General features: G+C 44.4%; 1 protein-coding gene across 11 annotated transcripts in view; it reads left to right on the forward strand.

Annotated features, from left to right (window-relative positions):
* PRDM6 (PR/SET domain 6) overlaps positions 1-17,550 on the forward strand; it is a 106,732-nt gene that overhangs the window by 67,288 nt on the left and 21,894 nt on the right. For 8 of the 11 annotated variants that reach the window (XM_085014358.1, XM_085014360.1, XM_021084683.2 and 5 more), the window contains 2 exons: positions 4,499-4,626; positions 8,251-8,375. The exons of the other annotated variants lie outside the window; for them this stretch is intronic. In XM_085014358.1, coding sequence (XP_084870484.1) covers positions 4,499-4,626; positions 8,251-8,375 — 253 coding nt within the window. The remainder of the gene's footprint in view (positions 1-4,498; positions 4,627-8,250; positions 8,376-17,550) is intronic. 11 annotated transcript variants of the gene reach the window in all.

Consider the following 17,550-nt stretch of genomic DNA (forward strand, 5'->3'; position numbering starts at 1 on the left):
GTGACTGTGACATTTTATTCTCCCTTTCAGCAGTGCTAGGACTAGCTTTCTAAAACAAATATGCCAAGTATACTTTCTACAGTTTTGAGGGTTTTCCATTATAAGATTTAATCCTTTTCCTACTAAGTGTCCTGTGTGTTTCTGACATGCATTTCCCTTACCTCCAGAGGGTCATTTTTTTCATCTTGCTTAGAAAAAAACAGAGCAAATAATAAAATGCTGCTTGTTCATAATCATTCAGAATAAAGTGCCCAGTTTTTAGCAAAACTATTCTTGATTCAAGTGTTCTTTCCAGGACTTTTTCCCTAATCTCAATTTAACTCTTACCTTCATTCTCATCATTGGAATAAATAAAATTTCAACATTTTTGTCAGTCCTGAGAAGATTGTCTGAACATTTTGTGCATGGGTTTTGATATTTTTTTCTGCTCATTTTAAATCTTTTGAAAAGTAATGAAAACAAAACAACTTTTGGTCTTGGCATTAATACCTCTTCTTAAATTCCTTAAATGTTTTAGATCTATGAGGTAGCTAACTTAAAATTACATTTTGTGTTACACAAATGTAGATGTTAAGGCAGCCTCCAAGAGCAACCTCCCAATCTTGAAATTGTTGCAGCTGCTCTAGAGTGAAATCTACAGCAGCATTTTCCCACTTGTGGGTCCTTCTCTTCTAGAAGAAGTAATGTCAGCCCATTTGGATACAGGGACAATGTCCTTGTATAGTTCAGATACATGCAGAATTTTATACCCCTCTTTCATTTACTTTTTTGGCTTTTAACTCAATGAATTTTATTTATAGTTGTACAACGATCATCACAACCCATCCCCCCCCCTTCTTTTTACTGCTGCACCTGTGGCATATGGAAATTCCCAGGCTAGGGGTAGAATCGGAGCTGCAGCTGCTGGCCTACACCGCAGCCACAGCCACCTCTGGATCCAAGCCACCTTGTGGCAATCTTGGATCCTTAACACACTGAGCCAGGCTAGGAATCAAACTCACATCCTCATGGACACTATATCAGGTTCTTAACCCACTGAGCCACAATGGGAACGTCTGAAAGAATTTTTTTTTAAACCAAGGTCTTAAATGGAAACAAAGTTGTGCTAATGATGGAGAGAAATAATAGGGCCCAAATTAGGACCCAGAGTTTATCTGAGAAGGTCTAATTCCTCTTTGGTGCTCACCTGTGGGTATCCTGGTTTTCCCAATCATTTTATTCTGCTTCTGTTAGAAAAATAAACCGAAACAGGCATCACAGCTTTCTGGCCCATTGTTTCTCTTGCAGGAAACACAATTTAAATGTTAACTCCTAACAGCGCAGGTCCGAAAGGGCTGGGGATGGTCTTAAGACAGATGCAAAGGCACATGTTCTCAGCCAGCCTCTCTAAATAACTTCAGCAGGAGATGCTGCCCAGTTAGCATGACGAGCCCCGTCGAGGAAATCACACATGCAGCCCCGTCGAGGAAATCACACATGCGGCGAATATGTATTGTTATAACTTGAGATTTTATGAGACTTACAAAGCTTTTATTTGGGGTGAGATGCACAGCATGTTGGTGTTTTGAAAGATCACTCCGGCTGTAGTTTAGAGCCCAGGTTGGAAGGGCCTGAGGAAAATTCAGGGACAGTTGTGGTCCTTCAGGTAAGAGGGGATGCTGGTTTAGGCTCGGATGGTGGCGAGGGCCAGGGAGTGATGGTTGCATGTGGAAGGTATTTAAGAGGCAAATTCAACTGGCTTTGGTGAGGACTGGGCTCTGGGGCTGGGGAAAGAAGAGCGTCGAGGTTGAATGAGTTTCCGAAGTTCTGGGTGCACTCTGGTGGGATCTAATGGGGTCCATGAGATGGTCATCAGAGTTGTATGTGCAGTAGTGTGTACTATCGGTATCAGGCTGAATAAAGCCAGGGAGGCTCAGCCTCATGCAGTGAGTCCGTTGTGTGATATTTGAGAAAAGCATGAAAAATAGCCATCTACGTTTCCTCAAGGCAAACAGCAGTTTCACCAGGCAGGCAAAAACTGTAGGATTCCTATAATCACAGTATGCTTAGTTTAAGGAAATTATTGCTGAAATGGTATGGGAGGAAACACTCTGTTATACTCACTTTTTTTTTTTTTGCCACACCCACAACACGTGGAAGTTCCTGGGCTGGGGATCAAACTCATGCGACAGCAGATCCTTAATGAACTGAGCCACCAGGGAACTCCTATACTCATTTTTGAGAGTGACTAGCATTGTCTGGCATTCAAATCAGCCAACCCTCAAGGCAGCTCCTCGCTCCTGCCCCCCTGCTTATAATCGCTGAGTTTTGGAGTTCCTGTTGTGGCGCAGTGGAAACGAATCTGATGGGGAACCATGAGGTGGTGGGTTCAATCCCTGGCTTTGCTCAGTGGGTTAAGGATCTGGCATTGCTGTGAGCTGTGGTGTAGGTTGCAGATGCGGCTTGGATCTGACGTTGTTGTGGTTGTGGCTGTGGCCAGCAGCTGTAGCTCAGATTCGACCCTGAGCCTGGGAATCTCCATTTGCTGTGAGTGCGGCCCTTATAAGCAAAAAAAAAAAAAAAAAAAGTTTTAGTTGTTGATGCCATTGGCTAGAAAGTTGTTGATGCCATTGGCTAGAAGCATGAAGGAGAATTGTATTTCTTGAAATGCTTCATAATTATTTTCACTAGCAACTGTCACAGAAGGTTTGTTCATGGGGAAGGGAGAGGGCAGAAGGCTAGGTCATCACCATTTGGGGCTCCATTATAGATAAACAGTAGCTTTCAAGGATCGCTTTGTTCACTGTCACACGGGCTGTCAACAGTAGACTCAGGGTTGAGACTTTGAGTCTTTGCAACAGTTTCCTAAAATGAAAACAAATACAAGACCAACCACATAACTACGGTGTCATCATCTAACCTAAATGTGAAATCTGTCATTAAATGGTTCATGTAGCAGATGTATCCACCCCATGAAATGTTCCCACTCTCTGCCATCATCCCCAAACTAGGAATTTAAAGTCATTAATCTGAAAGGGAATATAATCCAGTAATCTCTCCATTCTTCTCAAGCTGCATTGATTATCAGCTGTGATCAGTCTGGCACACTACTCAGTCGTAACTTCTCCAACAATTGCATTTATTAGAGGGCTGTCTCTTTTATATTTGTGGGGCTTAGTAGAAAGATTGGGATGAAGACAAATGAGTTCAAGAAAAGCCAAAAAAAAATCAGCTGGTTTAAAATGACTGGTGATGATAAAAAGTACTGTCATCACTAAGTCCTTCGGCTCCCAGAATAGAAATACTGAGCTAAATTAATATGAATGACCCTATGGCTTTGAGGGCCTAAATGTAACCAGTGAGGCTCTCTGTGAGACTTATTCTCTGTGTCTCTTTGGAAAGGAAAAGTGAAAAGGCTGATTAGCAAAAGTTAAGAGACAGAATTTCTCAGAATGCTCTGCTGAACACCCCAGTAGCTACCAGAATCTCACTGCTGATGTTATCTGAAAAGGTCCAGTTTTGACGTGGTTCTTCGGAGAACTGTACCCTTGCTTCCAGGATGCCCCCAGACCTGAGCATGACCTTCTAGAGTTGCTGTACATAAGTAGCCCCCCACCCCCAACTCCTCCAAGGTGCCCAGGGCTGACCCTGGTTTCTGGAAGTGGGAGCTGACTGTCTCTGCTGTCAGCACTGACTCCGTGTGTGCTGGGCTGGCCGCTTGTTTTGCAGAAGACTTTTTGTCCCACGCTCCTGGCCTGGTTTGAAGCAGCTTCCGTTTCCTTGGTTGTGATGATCTGGAAAGAAAAGCTTCTTGACATGACCTAAGGCAACAGTTAGTAGACCAACCTCTGCTAAGACATTTAAAATCCATAAGAAACAGTTATGATTATTTTTTCATTCCCTTTGCGAGGGTCTCTCTTTTTTGATGACTCCTCTCCTAATAGTTTCAGGTCCTGACAGCTGAAGTCCTACATCTTCTGCGAGGTGAGAATCCATTTCTTTCATCCAAATCAGAGTCTGTTTTATCAGTGCAATGCAGCTCCCTAACTTTTGCCACATGTCACCCAGCTTGTTGAATAGACAGTCGCTGCCTCCTGAGTGCCTTCGAACAGTGACATGTTGGAAATGAGGGCCTCTTATGTGGATGTTCCAGCCATGTCAGCCTGGCCTCGCCTCTCAGCTTGCTTTGTTTATCCAGCAGCTCATTACTTAAGAGTAGCCTGTCAAAATAGGTTAAATATTCTTTGGGAACCATGGTCACTCACATCCTTGAGATGCCTGAGATATGTTTAACACAGGGAAGATCGGCTTGATAAGGAAAACGTGATTGACTCGCATCACCAAAAAAATTTTTTTTTTCTCTTGTTATTCCAGTTGAGTTTCCACGAGCATCAGTAGGCACTGGCAAACCTATGGGCCGTAAATTGCTGCAGCCGACACAGAAAGACACGAAGGGAAGCAGGGAAAATGATTGCTGATGATTCGTTCTAACTACTTGACCTTTTGACCTCTTCTCTAGATATATGACCAAGATGGGACACTACAGCACTTTATTGATGGTGGGGAACCTAGTAAGTCGAGCTGGATGAGGTATATCCGATGTGCAAGGCACTGCGGAGAACAGAATCTAACAGTAGTTCAGTACAGGTAAAGTATACCTTGATTTACCACTTATGGAGCTGAAGCCCTTTGCCTTGCATCTATAAGTTCAGGCTTGCTGCTGGTTTTGAGAAAAAAAAACCAAAAAACAAAAAACAAAAGGCCCGCGGAGTCCTAAAGAACTCTGCGAGGACTGGCAGAAATTTTTTTTTGCTTGGTTGGTGGTATCTCCTTAGTTCTTGCAACAGTGATTTCTCGAGAATGCAAGAGTAGAGATGCTAGGAGAAGGCCTTTTTCCCTCAATGCATGTGGTCAAGTCCCTTCCACATCATCACTCGAACTGTCCCAGTGGCCCAGGTGAGCCCCTAGAACTCACTGACTCAGAGCGGCAACCCCCACAACCAACGACATGCACACATGGAAACAGGAGTTCAGATTCAGCCCCAGGTCACTTGCTTTTTCAGTCGCCTTCAGTCAGGGCTGCCTCCCAGAGGGAGCAGTTTCATTTGCACGCAGGCATGGGAAACCAAAAACTCTCAACCTTCCCAAGGCTGTTTTTGCCCAAACCGTTAGGTTCAGTAGCCTCGGCTGAGTCAGAGCAGCCTCTCCTGAGCCCTCAAAAGGTGCCAGAGCATTTGGCTTTGGCCCTATGACGATGTAGAGTATGTTTCAGGGGCTGCGGTGGTTCCTGAGCACAGAGAAGGCCCTGGTCTCCCGAGATATTTGGGCAAAGCCCAAAGCATAAGTAGAGACGAGGAGGAGCCACCCCCACCCCCGCTGCCCTGAGTCTCACAGGAGGCCTAGGGGCGGGGGTGGGGCAGGGCAGAGAGGCAAGGTGGATTTCCAGGTGCTAAGCCACATCTGTCTAGTGCACCTGTTGGTTAGGCATGTCCACTTAATGCTCGTGGCTGGAGCGGAGACGAAAGGGCAAAAACAGATCCCAGAGGCAAAGAGCCCTACCACTAAGCCTTCTTTTCTCAAAATCCCTCGAAAACATGTGCCATGTAAATATATGACCTCAGTTATAAACAGCCATGTTCCCTTTAGAATCAGAAGCAACTGTTTAGCTTTATCAGGCACCAGAGACACATCAAAGCAGAAGGGCCCTTGCTCGGCAACTTGGAGTCCTGCCTATGACTGTTTATTTTCGTTTTCTTTTTTTGCTGTTTTTTAAAAATGAAGCCCTTTAAAAAAAAAAAATGCAAAACTTTATTTCCCTTATAGGTTAAAGGCTGCACAAATCTGGCTTGCTCTCGGAAGGCCTCCAAATTCAAAAGGAACATATTTGGGCAGCATGTGACTCACTGTCTCTGTTTCCTAGGCAGTTATATTTCATTACAAAAGGGTTTAAATGACCTCGCGCACGACGGTATCTGGTTACTCTCTGTATATGGGCTTCACCCACTTTCACTGCAGCTGCATCTCCGTTATGAAGTTTTTATAAAACTCAGAGCTAGAAAATTCAGAAAGAGTGTGCCTGTCCATTCGACAAGAGATAGTTTGGCTGATTCTGTAAGGAGCGCCCAGGGAGCTCTGGAGGCACAGTCTGACTTTGGGAAAACAAGAAACCCCACGAGGAAGGTGGGCATAAGTGAGTCGTTACCTATCTGTCAATATTAAGTGGGTTTAATCGTTCCCTTTCATGACGGTGCTTACACATCGAGCTCTCTCTGCCGCTCTGTTTTCGATTACTTCAGATCTTTAGAAAATGAACTACAAAAACACAATTGAAAAACTGGCATCCATCACCAGTGACCACGTCCAAGAGTAAGAAAATAGAAAAGTTGGACCCCTAAGAGCCAGCCTAATTTTTATTGTGCATGAACGTCCTCTTCACAAAAAGTCAGCTGGTTTAGATTCATTCTGTTATGATTTGTAATATCTAAATGGAATTTTCTTCAAAGCGCCCTTGATTGATTGACCCTTAGCTGAACGTTTTGTTTTTATTTTGAGGCTGACAATAACGTTTGTTGGCATGTGTTCTGCTTCAACTGCGTTGGGACGCCACGAAGCTATCTTTATGAGTCATCCAACCACAATACTAAATACATGTCAGCAAAGGAAATATTATCTGAAAAGGGAAAAATCCCTTTGATGTGCTTCAACATGCAGAGATTTCTGCGAGTTTTGGAAGCGCTGCCCGCTTGTTAGGAACGGTGTACGCTTACACGGTTTTTTTTTTTTTCCTCCTTTCTTTTTCTTCCCTCTTTCGGCCTACTCTGTGCCTCAGAAGACCACCCATGGCTCGAAAACAGTTCTGCTCTTTCAGCGGCAAAGTGTGTCATTTGGTTTTAGCACATTCATTTGCCGGGCGCTGTGTTTATTTTAAGGGAAGCCAAACCCAGAGATGAAATGTTACAAGGGTGAAGTACAAAGTAGACTCAATTTTTCTCAAGTTAGGAGATGCCAGTGATTTATAGCCCGGCTCCAATTTTGATTTTTTTATGTAGCAGTGGAAAGAATTAATAAAATGCACAGCTCTTGGAGACGTGGAGGGAGGAAGGGTGGTGAGGTCCCGACAACCGGCTGGAGTTTTTGTCAGATATTCATAGAATGTTGGGAAAAAAACATTCTGCTTAGCTAGCAGTGCCCTCGTGAGACAGAATGGCAGCAAGTAAGGAAAATAACAAGATAAATGAAATTTTTGCAGCTGCAAGTAAAATATTGAGAATCTGCACTTTTTTTATTGATCTTTATGATCCTATTGCCAAGAGCCACTTTGTGGTGACAAAATATGTTGACAAGTGCATATCTCACTGCCATGAAAAATGTGGTGAAAGATTCGCCTTATGTCTGCAGTGTTATACAAGGAACAAATTGCCCTGCTACAGCCAATTCCTTCCAGAAAGGCTGAATTTAAGGTCCACCAACCTTAAACACTTCTATCTTGAACTTGAGGCTCATATTTGTAGCGGTTCTTCATTGAGAAAACCGGTCACAGGCTCCTTTCTTTTTTTTCTTTTCTTTTTTCCCCCTAAATCTGTAGGTTTTTCTTTATAATACCACAGCTATTATAAAAAAAAAAAAAATGTTTCTTTCTTGGTACCTTCACTCCATCATTTCAGAGTGTAATCTTTCAGCCTCAGTATAGGGCTCCTCTTGTAGTTATTGAATTTCCATCCATTTCACATAAGAGGGTTTTTCTCTTCTCCTGTATCAAACTTTAAAGAAAGGTGGTGGGGGAAGATTTTTATCCCTCTCAGTCCTTATATCACAGAGCTGTGTAATTTTATTACAAATTTGAGCTTTCCCAATGTCAAGTCGTAAGAATACACCTAATGCTGTTCCTTCAAATAAGAAATCAATAGTATTAATTTATATGTGAGGTCGAGGCACCAGAGTCTGCAGTTTGCCAAGAGAGGGAATTTTCTCATTAGTGTGAGATGGAATTTTTTTTTTTTTTTAAATGAACTCTTCCTTTCTGTCATCTCCTGGGCCAAATATCTGTCTCTTCAGCCAGGGTGTTCTGTGGAGGGACACTGTGGAAATAAACTGTAAGGTATTTATCGTCCTGGGCTACAGGCTGGGAGCGATAAGGTGGGTGCAGATTTTATTGCAAACAGAAACCGTTTAGGTGGAGTTGCGCAGAACTTTTTTCGGGGCAATAAAAATGTGGATGGGGCACATGAGTCCTACCGATGACTAAGCTGGGTTTTCTTTTGTTTTGAATAGGTCGAATATATTCTACCGAGCCTGTATAGATATTCCCAGGGGTACCGAGCTTCTGGTGTGGTACAATGACAGCTATACGTCTTTCTTTGGGATCCCCTTACAATGCATTGCCCAGGATGAAAACTGTAAGAATTTATTTTAGCTCTGAATTCACCTTTCAAAATATCTCTATCAAAGCTAACATTGTAAGAGTATTGTTTGAAACACCTGAAATGTGGTTCACTCTGCTGTTGTGACACAAATGTGCACCAGTCTGTGCCATCGTTTTCTTTTCCTTGTATGTCCTTTGTTTTTTCACAGGGAGTCTTGACTTGCGCAGGCCACCTTTTATTCACTGGTTTATAATTTCAAAACCTTTGTCCTCGTTTTAAATCCTCGCTGGCAGCAATGTTAAGGCACCTGCTATTTACTGAGCACCTACTATGTGTCTGGTTCCAAGAGCAGCATAAGATAAACAGCTTCTGCTCCGAAGAGATGGATAGTCTTGCTGGAGTCAGATTATTTGCAAAAGTGAAATTATGAGAAAGCACTGCCGTGTAATCAGGAGTAACACCCCTCCACTCAACTGGCTGTGCTTCCTCTTAAGTAGTCAATAGGATGAGAAATGTTAATAAAAGTTGTATACACATGATGGAGGAATTTGTGTCTCTCTAAATGTCTTAGTCTGTGTAACTAAGATAAACCATGTAATTTTCTTCTATCTTAATTACCAGGGAAGTCGTTATGTTTAAAAAAATAATCTAAACATCTAGGCAGCTGCAAACTTTTGCAGCAGTTTTCATCTACACTTTACACATTTTTATAGGCTCTTTGGAGAATGTTATATGGTGATTTTTAGTATTTGGAATAGAATTAGATAATTCTAATGTGCTTCATTCAGTGAGAAATACTGATTTCAATGATGCTATTTTTTCTTGTCATCAAATTGGCTAATCTATGAATGGACAATTTGCAATTACACAGGAGAAATAGAAGCAGAGAGAATAGATTTATTTGAGAAACTTTATTTTGGGGAAAAAAAAGGCATTATTTTAATTTTTCCTTCTCCCCTTACTTTCTCTTACACAGAAACTCCAAAAAAAAAAAAAATCATAATATTACTAATCAAAATGCTGATGATCAGATCTTTCTTTTCCATGCTGTCTTTATTTTCTTTGTGAAAAAATAGAATCCTCAAAAAGGGTATTACTCTCAATTTTCCTTTTCTACTTTACTGTAACCCCAAACCCAGCTCAAAAATGAGTCTTTGGACATATCAGTACATTCTTCATATTTTCCAAGTTTCCATTGGAAAGTTTTTTTTTTCTCTTTTTTTTTTTTTCTGAAGTGATACTCCCACTTGAATCAGTGTCTGTTTTCATAGGAGAAAATCTCAGTGCTGGACATGGGTGTGTGGTTGGTGTTAGTGGCAGAATGGACGTGGAGGTCCGCATGCCTTGTCTTCCCGCAATAGCTCCATGTCCCATTCCCGTAAAACTAGATCCAGCTCCACGCAGGGAAAAGCACCCGTATCAGTTCCCCTTGATGTGCTGCCACGGGCCCGTCTGTACATTAGAACCTTGGCACAACTTCACCTTCTAAAGGATGGAATCTGATCCAAAAAGATTCCAAAAATCCGAGAAGGCCTTCTGTTTCCTCCTTTAGAACAGCCTGCGACAGACTCTGACGATATTGTGGTGTATAAGTTGAGGAAAGCCCGGGAGTAAACATATCACAGTCTAGAGTTCTAAAGATCATGGCACATGGTCCAAAAACTCATGCATGCATGCATGCATGCATTGCTCAGATATTTGTTACTGTGGGCTAGTATCATTGCTAGGTGCTGCAGATAGATACAGCAGTGAACAAAACAGAAGAATTTCTGCCCTCATTGAGCATATATTCTAGTGGAGGGAGACGGATTATCAACTGATAAGTGAGTGAATAAATCCTTTGTCTGGTGATGAGATAGCAAAGCAGAGAGGAGGGGTAAGGCATGCCAGGAGTTGGGAGTTGCAGTTTTAGAGATGATCAGGCGGTGTCCTGCTGGCAAGCTGGCCTTTGGGCAAAGACTTAAGGAGGAGGTGAAGAGCATGCCGTGTGTTATTTGGGAGGAGAGCGTTGCAGGCAGCTGGACTCAGAGTGGAAAGGCCCAAGGTGGAAGAGTTACTGGCCTGTTGGAGGAACATCGCAGAGGTCAGCATAGGTGTGTCGGCTGGAGTGAGTGAGGTGGGGAGAAATTAATTTAGATATGAGGGCAGGGATCTGTCTCCTGACAGGAGGCCACTGTGAGGACCCTGGCTTTTACTCTGTGTGCGTCGGGCCACAGGGGCTATTGCAGAGTTTTGAGCTGGAGAGTGATAAGATCTGACAGTAGTCGTAACAGTATTACCCTGGCTGCTGGGTGGAGACCTGACAGTGAGGGTTAGAGGCTCTTCGTGGAATCCAGTGGAGAGGTGATGGGGGTTTGCACCAGTGTGAAAGTGGCGGAGGTGGTGAGAAGTGATTGGGTTCTGGATGTATTTTGAAAGTAAAGTCTGGAGTTCCCGTTGTGGCGCAGTGGTTAACGAATCTGACTAGGAACCATGAGGTTGCGGGTTCGATCCCTGCCCTTGCTCAGTGGGTTAAGGATCCGGCGTTGCCGTGAGCTGTGGTGTAGGTTGCAGACGCGGCTCGGATCCCACGTTGCTGTGGCTCTGGCGTAGGCCGGTGGCTACAGCTCCGATTCGACCCCTAGCCTGGGAACCTCCATATGCCATGGGAGCGGCCCAAGAAATAGCAAAAAGACAAAAAAAAAAAAAAAAAAAGAAAGTAAAGTCAGTGACATTTGCCGACACCTTGGATGCTGAGTCAAGGAAAACGCCAAGGGTTTGGTCTGAGCAACTGGATGGATGGAACAGGCATTTGCAGAGTTAGGAGTCGGAGATGGAAACTGGAGTGACTACTCAGGGAACATGTTTCTCCTTGAGGCGGGTCTCTAGGGCAGAAGTCGTATGTCTCCAAAGTCGCTTCCACCTGGTGCTGCTGTTACATCGATGAGAGGGATATAGGGGCTGGGCTGGAGGATTGGGGTTTTGTTGGGCTGTTCACAGCCGCCTGACAATGGTGGCTAAGAGTGTCCCATCCCGTCTGCAGCGTCAGAGGAGAAAACCATCAAAAACGTACTTTCTGGCAACACCATGTGCTTTGCTTCTCAGGCCTGCCTTCTCCTGCAGTCCAACCCACGTGAAGCATTCTTGAGGTGGCTGATTAGGGTGTTGCATAAACTCTACCAGGGCACATGTTATATATCATTTAGCACCTGAAATCCTTGGGAGAAAATCTGCAAAGCCACAGCAGCTTGAAGTCTTGTGGATTCGGTAGGTAAACGAGGCAGGTGTTGGGGGCGTGAGTTCAGAGCTCTCAATAAGAGTGGGAGGAAAGTTGAAAGAGAATTAAGTCATTGACTAAAATGCTTAACAGTGACAATCCCCTTCCCCTCAAGGGTATTATTGGAATTTTATTCCAGTTCCTGTGTCTAAGTCATATATCTGTCATGTGATTGGCCACCCAAGGAACCAGCGGAAAGCTTCATCGGATAGCGTGGGAGGAGACAGATGACTTTAACTCTAAGATGGATTCTCATTCCATGTGATTCATGGAGAGGCCTGGGAATGCTTTAGAAGGAGGGTTCCTAATTCTGTTCCGAGAAAATACTGTGTGATTTAAAAGCACAGATGTGTGAAAGGGCACGGACAGATAATTTAACAGATAGCCTTCCACAGCCCTGAGTAATTTAAATCATCTCAACGGGATTAGCAATTCTAAGACGGTTTTTATCCTATCAAACTAGCCACAAAGTAGGTTAGGTACCTTAAAAGGAAGCGTCTTAAGAACAAAGCCTTATTTGACACAGAGACTTCTTCTAGTGCCAGGCACACAGTAGGCAATTAATACCCACTCCCTGGATACATATCGAGAATTTTATGGCCAGGATACATATTTCAGCCAGATTTTTTTCTTTGTTCCTAAAACTGATACATGGCCCAAGACCTTCAAGGAAAATATGATTTTACTTAGTGAATAATACTTATTAAGCACTTTCATTTATAAAAATATCGTTTTCTTCCCATGGTTCCTTCCATGTCAAAAGTACACATTTCCTATGGAGCGTGGGGGGCGGGTTCGGGCTTCAGGAAGCGGCCCCTCCAGCAGCAGCCGTGAGGCCGTGAGGCCCACTCCCCCCTTCCCCGGACAAGCCACTGAAAGCTGTCTCACCTCAAAGAGAAGACAGCGTCTCACACAGGCCTATGGGTTCTGGAAGCAATTCCTATGTTATTTTCTTTAAAAAAAAACAAAACAAAAAAACCGACCCTCGCTCTAAGCGTAATAGAGCTCCAAAGAGAGCACGCCCGTCCGCGGCGGGCTTTTCAGAAGAGCCTAAAAGGAACGCCTGTGTCGACAGATTGTATCCGCAAAAAGAAGTGAGGTTCCCCCAAGCTTCCAGTGGGGGATTAGCTCCTGCCGAGTGTAAAGACCAGAGTGTGTTCATATTCATTTCAGAGGAAATTAAAAAAAAAACCTGGGAATAAATGTTAAACAAGTCTTCCTACTGCTTTTTCTGCCTTGGCATATGGAGCTGAGGTGGCAGAATGTGAAACTCGAGGGCCATGCAGAAGTGGCTACGCTGGAGTAAACTCTGCCTCCAAGAGGCCTGCCTTTTTCTTTTGATTTTAAAGCACAGAAAATAAAAACGGGCACCTCTGCATGGTGCCCTGACTCCCCCCGGCCCCAGCAATGAGGACCTAGGACTCTGGTAAAGAAGGTCCCGCTCAAGCCTTCTATCCGTCTACATGGAGGGGGTTACAGCATAGTTCAGTGCAACAAGAACATCTTTGCACAGGGCCCTGTGGGGAGCATTGTGACCAGGTACAAAGCCTCAGAGCCTATCCTCAGGGAACTCAGTGTAGACGAAGGCATGTAAACAAACAACTACAGCACAGACCCTAATGCAGGTGCCATGTGGGATGGCTGTAGCAGAGAGCCTGAGCATGACGGGTGCTGGGCTGAATATCAGTGCACCTGGGAGCAGGCAAGTTCTAGGCCCCTTGTGCACAGTGGGCAGCTGGGGTTGGACACCTTACATAAATCCAGGAACCAGAAGTCTCTGTTTTGTCCCTGAATGGGGGCTCATCAAGTGCTACCCTCAAGCTAATAGGCCATGGAACTGTCCGTCTGGGGCCATTGGGAAAGATAACGTGTTATCCCCCAAAAACCAGCTTCCTGAGCATATGTGGTTAGATTTTGCATTACCTGCCAGTTGTGGAAACCCTGGGCCAAGAAGCTGAGATTAAAAACTAGCCCAGAACTGGAGAAACTTGGAGGACGCTCAAAGAAGTAGAGGAGCAGTAACCTCAGAGGGATCTTGGCATCTGCACAGGACTCCAGCAGAAGGCACCTGCTGCTGAAAACACCTGCACAGTAGGAAGTGGCAGAAGACAGAGGGGAACCCTCTGTCATGAGGGCTTTGACCTCTTGGGTGCTGTGGGATGCTGCAGTGTGCCGCCTAGACCCCAGCCTTGCTTTAGGATTTAGACCCTCAGTCGCATTTCTGGGAGCATAGAGGATGATGGCTGAATTGCTTTCAGCCTCCGAGAGGCGCTTGACCCTTGCTCACGCTCCTGCCCCATATAGACCATGTCCAGTGACTGGTTGTGTGAATGGGTGATCAGGACTGCTGGCTTCCCTAATCCCAATGCAGGACCACACGGCAGGACCTCCAGAGCAGTTCATCACCCTTGACCCTATCCTCTCACGTCACTCCCCCCGAAAACCTCTTGCATACAAAACTGCCAGTCTCCACTGCAGACTCTGTTTCCCAGGGACCTGACTTCAGACAGGTGCTCCCAGATCTATCCAGATGTCTCACAGGAGCCCTAGATCCCTGGCTGATGTCCATCTGCCCTTGCATGGCTCACAGGCATCTCCCACTGAACACGTTAAGCTGAAACCATTCTGTTCTGTCCACCAGCTGCCTCTCCCCAGGTCAGTGCCCCTCACTCCCATTCATCCAGTGGCTCTTTCTAGAAGCCTAGACACCATGCTCTCCCTCACCCTTCTAGCCAGTCATTTAAAAAGCCCTGTTGATCGAGTATTCTTAAATGTGTTTCCTTTCATTTTTGCTGCCACCTCCTGATCAGTTTTGGCCTGGACCCCTGCGGCAGCCCCCTGCGTGTCACACTTTCCCTCTTGTAGTATCGCAGCAGCCTCAGTGGGGTGTCATTGATTTGTTGATGTTATTGTTTCAGCTTATTCACTTGTTTTGTTAGTAGATAGTTTGGGTCCATAGATCAAAATCCAGAAAGTGCTATGGACATGTAATTCTCCTTCCGAGAGGCCATCAGTTGACAGATTCAGGTATCCTTCCAGATGTATTTTTTGCTCATTTTCTCACCTTCTTTCCCTCCCTTTCTCTGACTCTCCCTCTGCCCCTCTCTTTTTTACACAAGTAGAGACATACTATATACCTTGCTGTGCACCTCGCTTTTTCATTTAATGATATAGAGTGGTGATGCTTTTTTCTTTCTTTTTTTTTTTTTTTTTGGTCTTTTTAGGGCCACACCCACAGCATATGGACGTTCCCAGGATAGGAGTCAAATGGGAGCTACAGCTGCCAGCCACAGCTACAGCCACAGCAATGTGGGATCCGAGCCGCATCTGTGACTTACACCACAGCTCACGGCAATGCCAGATCCTCAACCCACTGAGCGAGGCCAGGGATCAAACGCATGTCCTCATGGGTACTGGTTGGGTTCATTAACCACTGAGCCACAACGGAAACTCCAGAGCGGGGGTGCATTTAAAGCATAAATCCAATCCTACCTCACGCCCTGGCTTAAAACCCTTTGTTGGCTCACCATTATACTTAGAATCAATCCCCAGCTCTTCAGTGTGATAGCCTACGGGCTATGTATAATGTCCAGAAATATTTTATAGGGCTCACATAGTGTTCTGCAAAATTTGAACTCAAACATCTTTAGACTGGCCCTGCCCTATTTAATTTGCTGTGGAGCCCACCGTCTTCTATTGTGTTAACCTGCCTCCCAGCACTCATTTTTGTTACATGTCCAGCCACCAAGGCATTGGCATTTGTGCTGCCCCCTTCTCCAACCTCAGCTCCAGCCCGTTCCCCCCTCATTCTCCAGCCACATGAGTCTTCTTTCTGTTCCTCCTGTGCCTTGGGCTCCTTCTCACCTCAGCATGCCTCATAGACTCCATGGCATAGCTGTCAATGTTTCATCTCCTATCCTTGCCTTTTGCCTTCCTTAGTACCTGTCTGATGTCTATGCATCCTTCAGGACCTACATTCAAGGTCACTGCCTCAGGGAAGCCATCTCCCTCACCCCAAGTTTACTCATCCCTGTTTGATGTTTTCCTGGCCCATTTTCTTCTGTGTCATAGCACTTATTGCACTTGTAGAAACTATATGTTGCAAATTCTAAAATCATATATTTTTTACATTTTTTTTTTTTTGTCTTTTGTCTTTTTAGGGCCACATTCTAGGCACATGGAGGTTCCCAGGCTAGCCGTCTCATTGGAGCTGTTGCCATTGGCCTATGCCACAGCCACAGCAACGCCAGATCCAAGCCTCGTCTGCAATCTACACCACAGCTCACAGCAATGCTGGATCCTTAACCCACTGAGCGAGGCCAGGGATCGAACCTGCAACCTCATGGCTCCTAGTTGGATTCACTTCCACTGCACCACAATGGGAACTCCCACAATTAATGGAATTTTAGATTTGATGAAACCGAGAAAATATTTACATGTTAAGGACATTTGCATACTATCTCTCTCTCTCACTGACACTGAAGTGGCCTGAGGGCCGGGGCTGTGGCTCCCTTGTTCCCCTGTATCTGCAGCACCAGCAGAGTCAGGCTTGTCATAAAGGCTCAGTAAGTCCTTGTGAACTGACTGCATGGATGAGGGTATAGAGTGGGACTTTGTTTTATGGATCCCACATTACGCTTTCTGTGTTTTAATTTTGCAGGATTTGATGAGTTCATGTTCTTCCTTGACTCTGTCCTTTAGGTGTTAGAAAGTTTGCCTTCTTCCCCTTAATCTTGTCTTATAGATGGAAGAGATTTTACTTGCTCAGTATGTCTTTATATAGAAACCCCTTCATCCTTTTGGTGATTTTTATTACTTGTTTCTGGGCCTTTTACAGTTGTCCATTCTGTCTTGGGTTGGGATAACATAGGGTTTTCTGATTCGTTTCCTGTCCTCTTATAATTCCCTGAGTTTTGCTCATACTTTTGACTACTGGGCCTGTCAGAGTGGTATTTAGGAAGTTTTTTGCTTGCTTGTTTTTGCTTTTTTAGGGCCACACCTGTGGCATACGGAAGTTCCCAGACTAGGGGTTGAATCCGAGCTGTAGCTACTGGCCTAGGCCACAGCCGCATCAATGTGGGATCTGAGCCTCCTCTGCGACACAGCTCATGGCAACGCCAGATCCTTAACCCAAAGAGCAAGGCCAGAGGTTGAACCCGCTTCCTCATGGATACTAGTCAGGTTTGTTTCTGCTGTGCCACAATGGGAACTCCCTAGGAAGGTTGATCCTATGTGTCAGATCCTACTTAGAAAAATGCACTTCTTAGCTAGACCTCTAGGGTCCCATGGAAGTGCACAGGAGCTCTGCAGGATAGCTTTGAGATTAAAAATGGCTGTTTTTGTGAAAATTAGCCATTTCTAGTCTTCCTTTTTTTTTTTTTTTTTTTTTTTTTTTTTTTTTTTTTTTTTTTTTTTTTTTTCCTGTGCCCATGGCATCTGGAAGTCCCCAGGCCAGGGAACAAACCCATGCCACAGCAGTGACAATGCTGAACTGCTAGGTCACCAGGGCATTCCCTGAGTCTTACTTTTCTTTTCCTACCTAAGTGATATGCTCATTTCATCCAGTAGAATTGAATTTATTCACAGGTACAATAAAGGATCATGCTAACAGCAGAATGTAGAGGGCACGTGTTGCCACTGTACTTCAAAAACATGTTATGGTTGTTTTGAGGTGTCCCACAGGAGAACATAACAAGAGAATAACTTTATTCTAGCTATCCCCATTCTTATTGCCTAAATACTATTGTTATCATTAACTCAGATCCCATTTATCCCACGTTCTTATCTAAACTGATACCAAATTTTCTTTATTACTCTTTTGACCTTGGTGATTAACCTCACAAAAATCGATTGGCCCATCCTATACATTTCTTTGTTTAACAGAACGTTTCTGTGACCGGAACAATTTTGAAAATTAATTTATTAGGTCCTCTTCCAGGGGCTGAAGTGAGA

The sequence above is a fragment of the Sus scrofa genome, chromosome 2 (assembly GCF_054392235.1).
Source record: "Sus scrofa isolate SSC_HxYL_T2T_F1_AM1 chromosome 2, Sscrofa_HxYL_maternal_Yorkshire_Landrace_v2.0, whole genome shotgun sequence".
Taxonomy (NCBI): Eukaryota; Metazoa; Chordata; class Mammalia; order Artiodactyla; family Suidae; genus Sus; species Sus scrofa.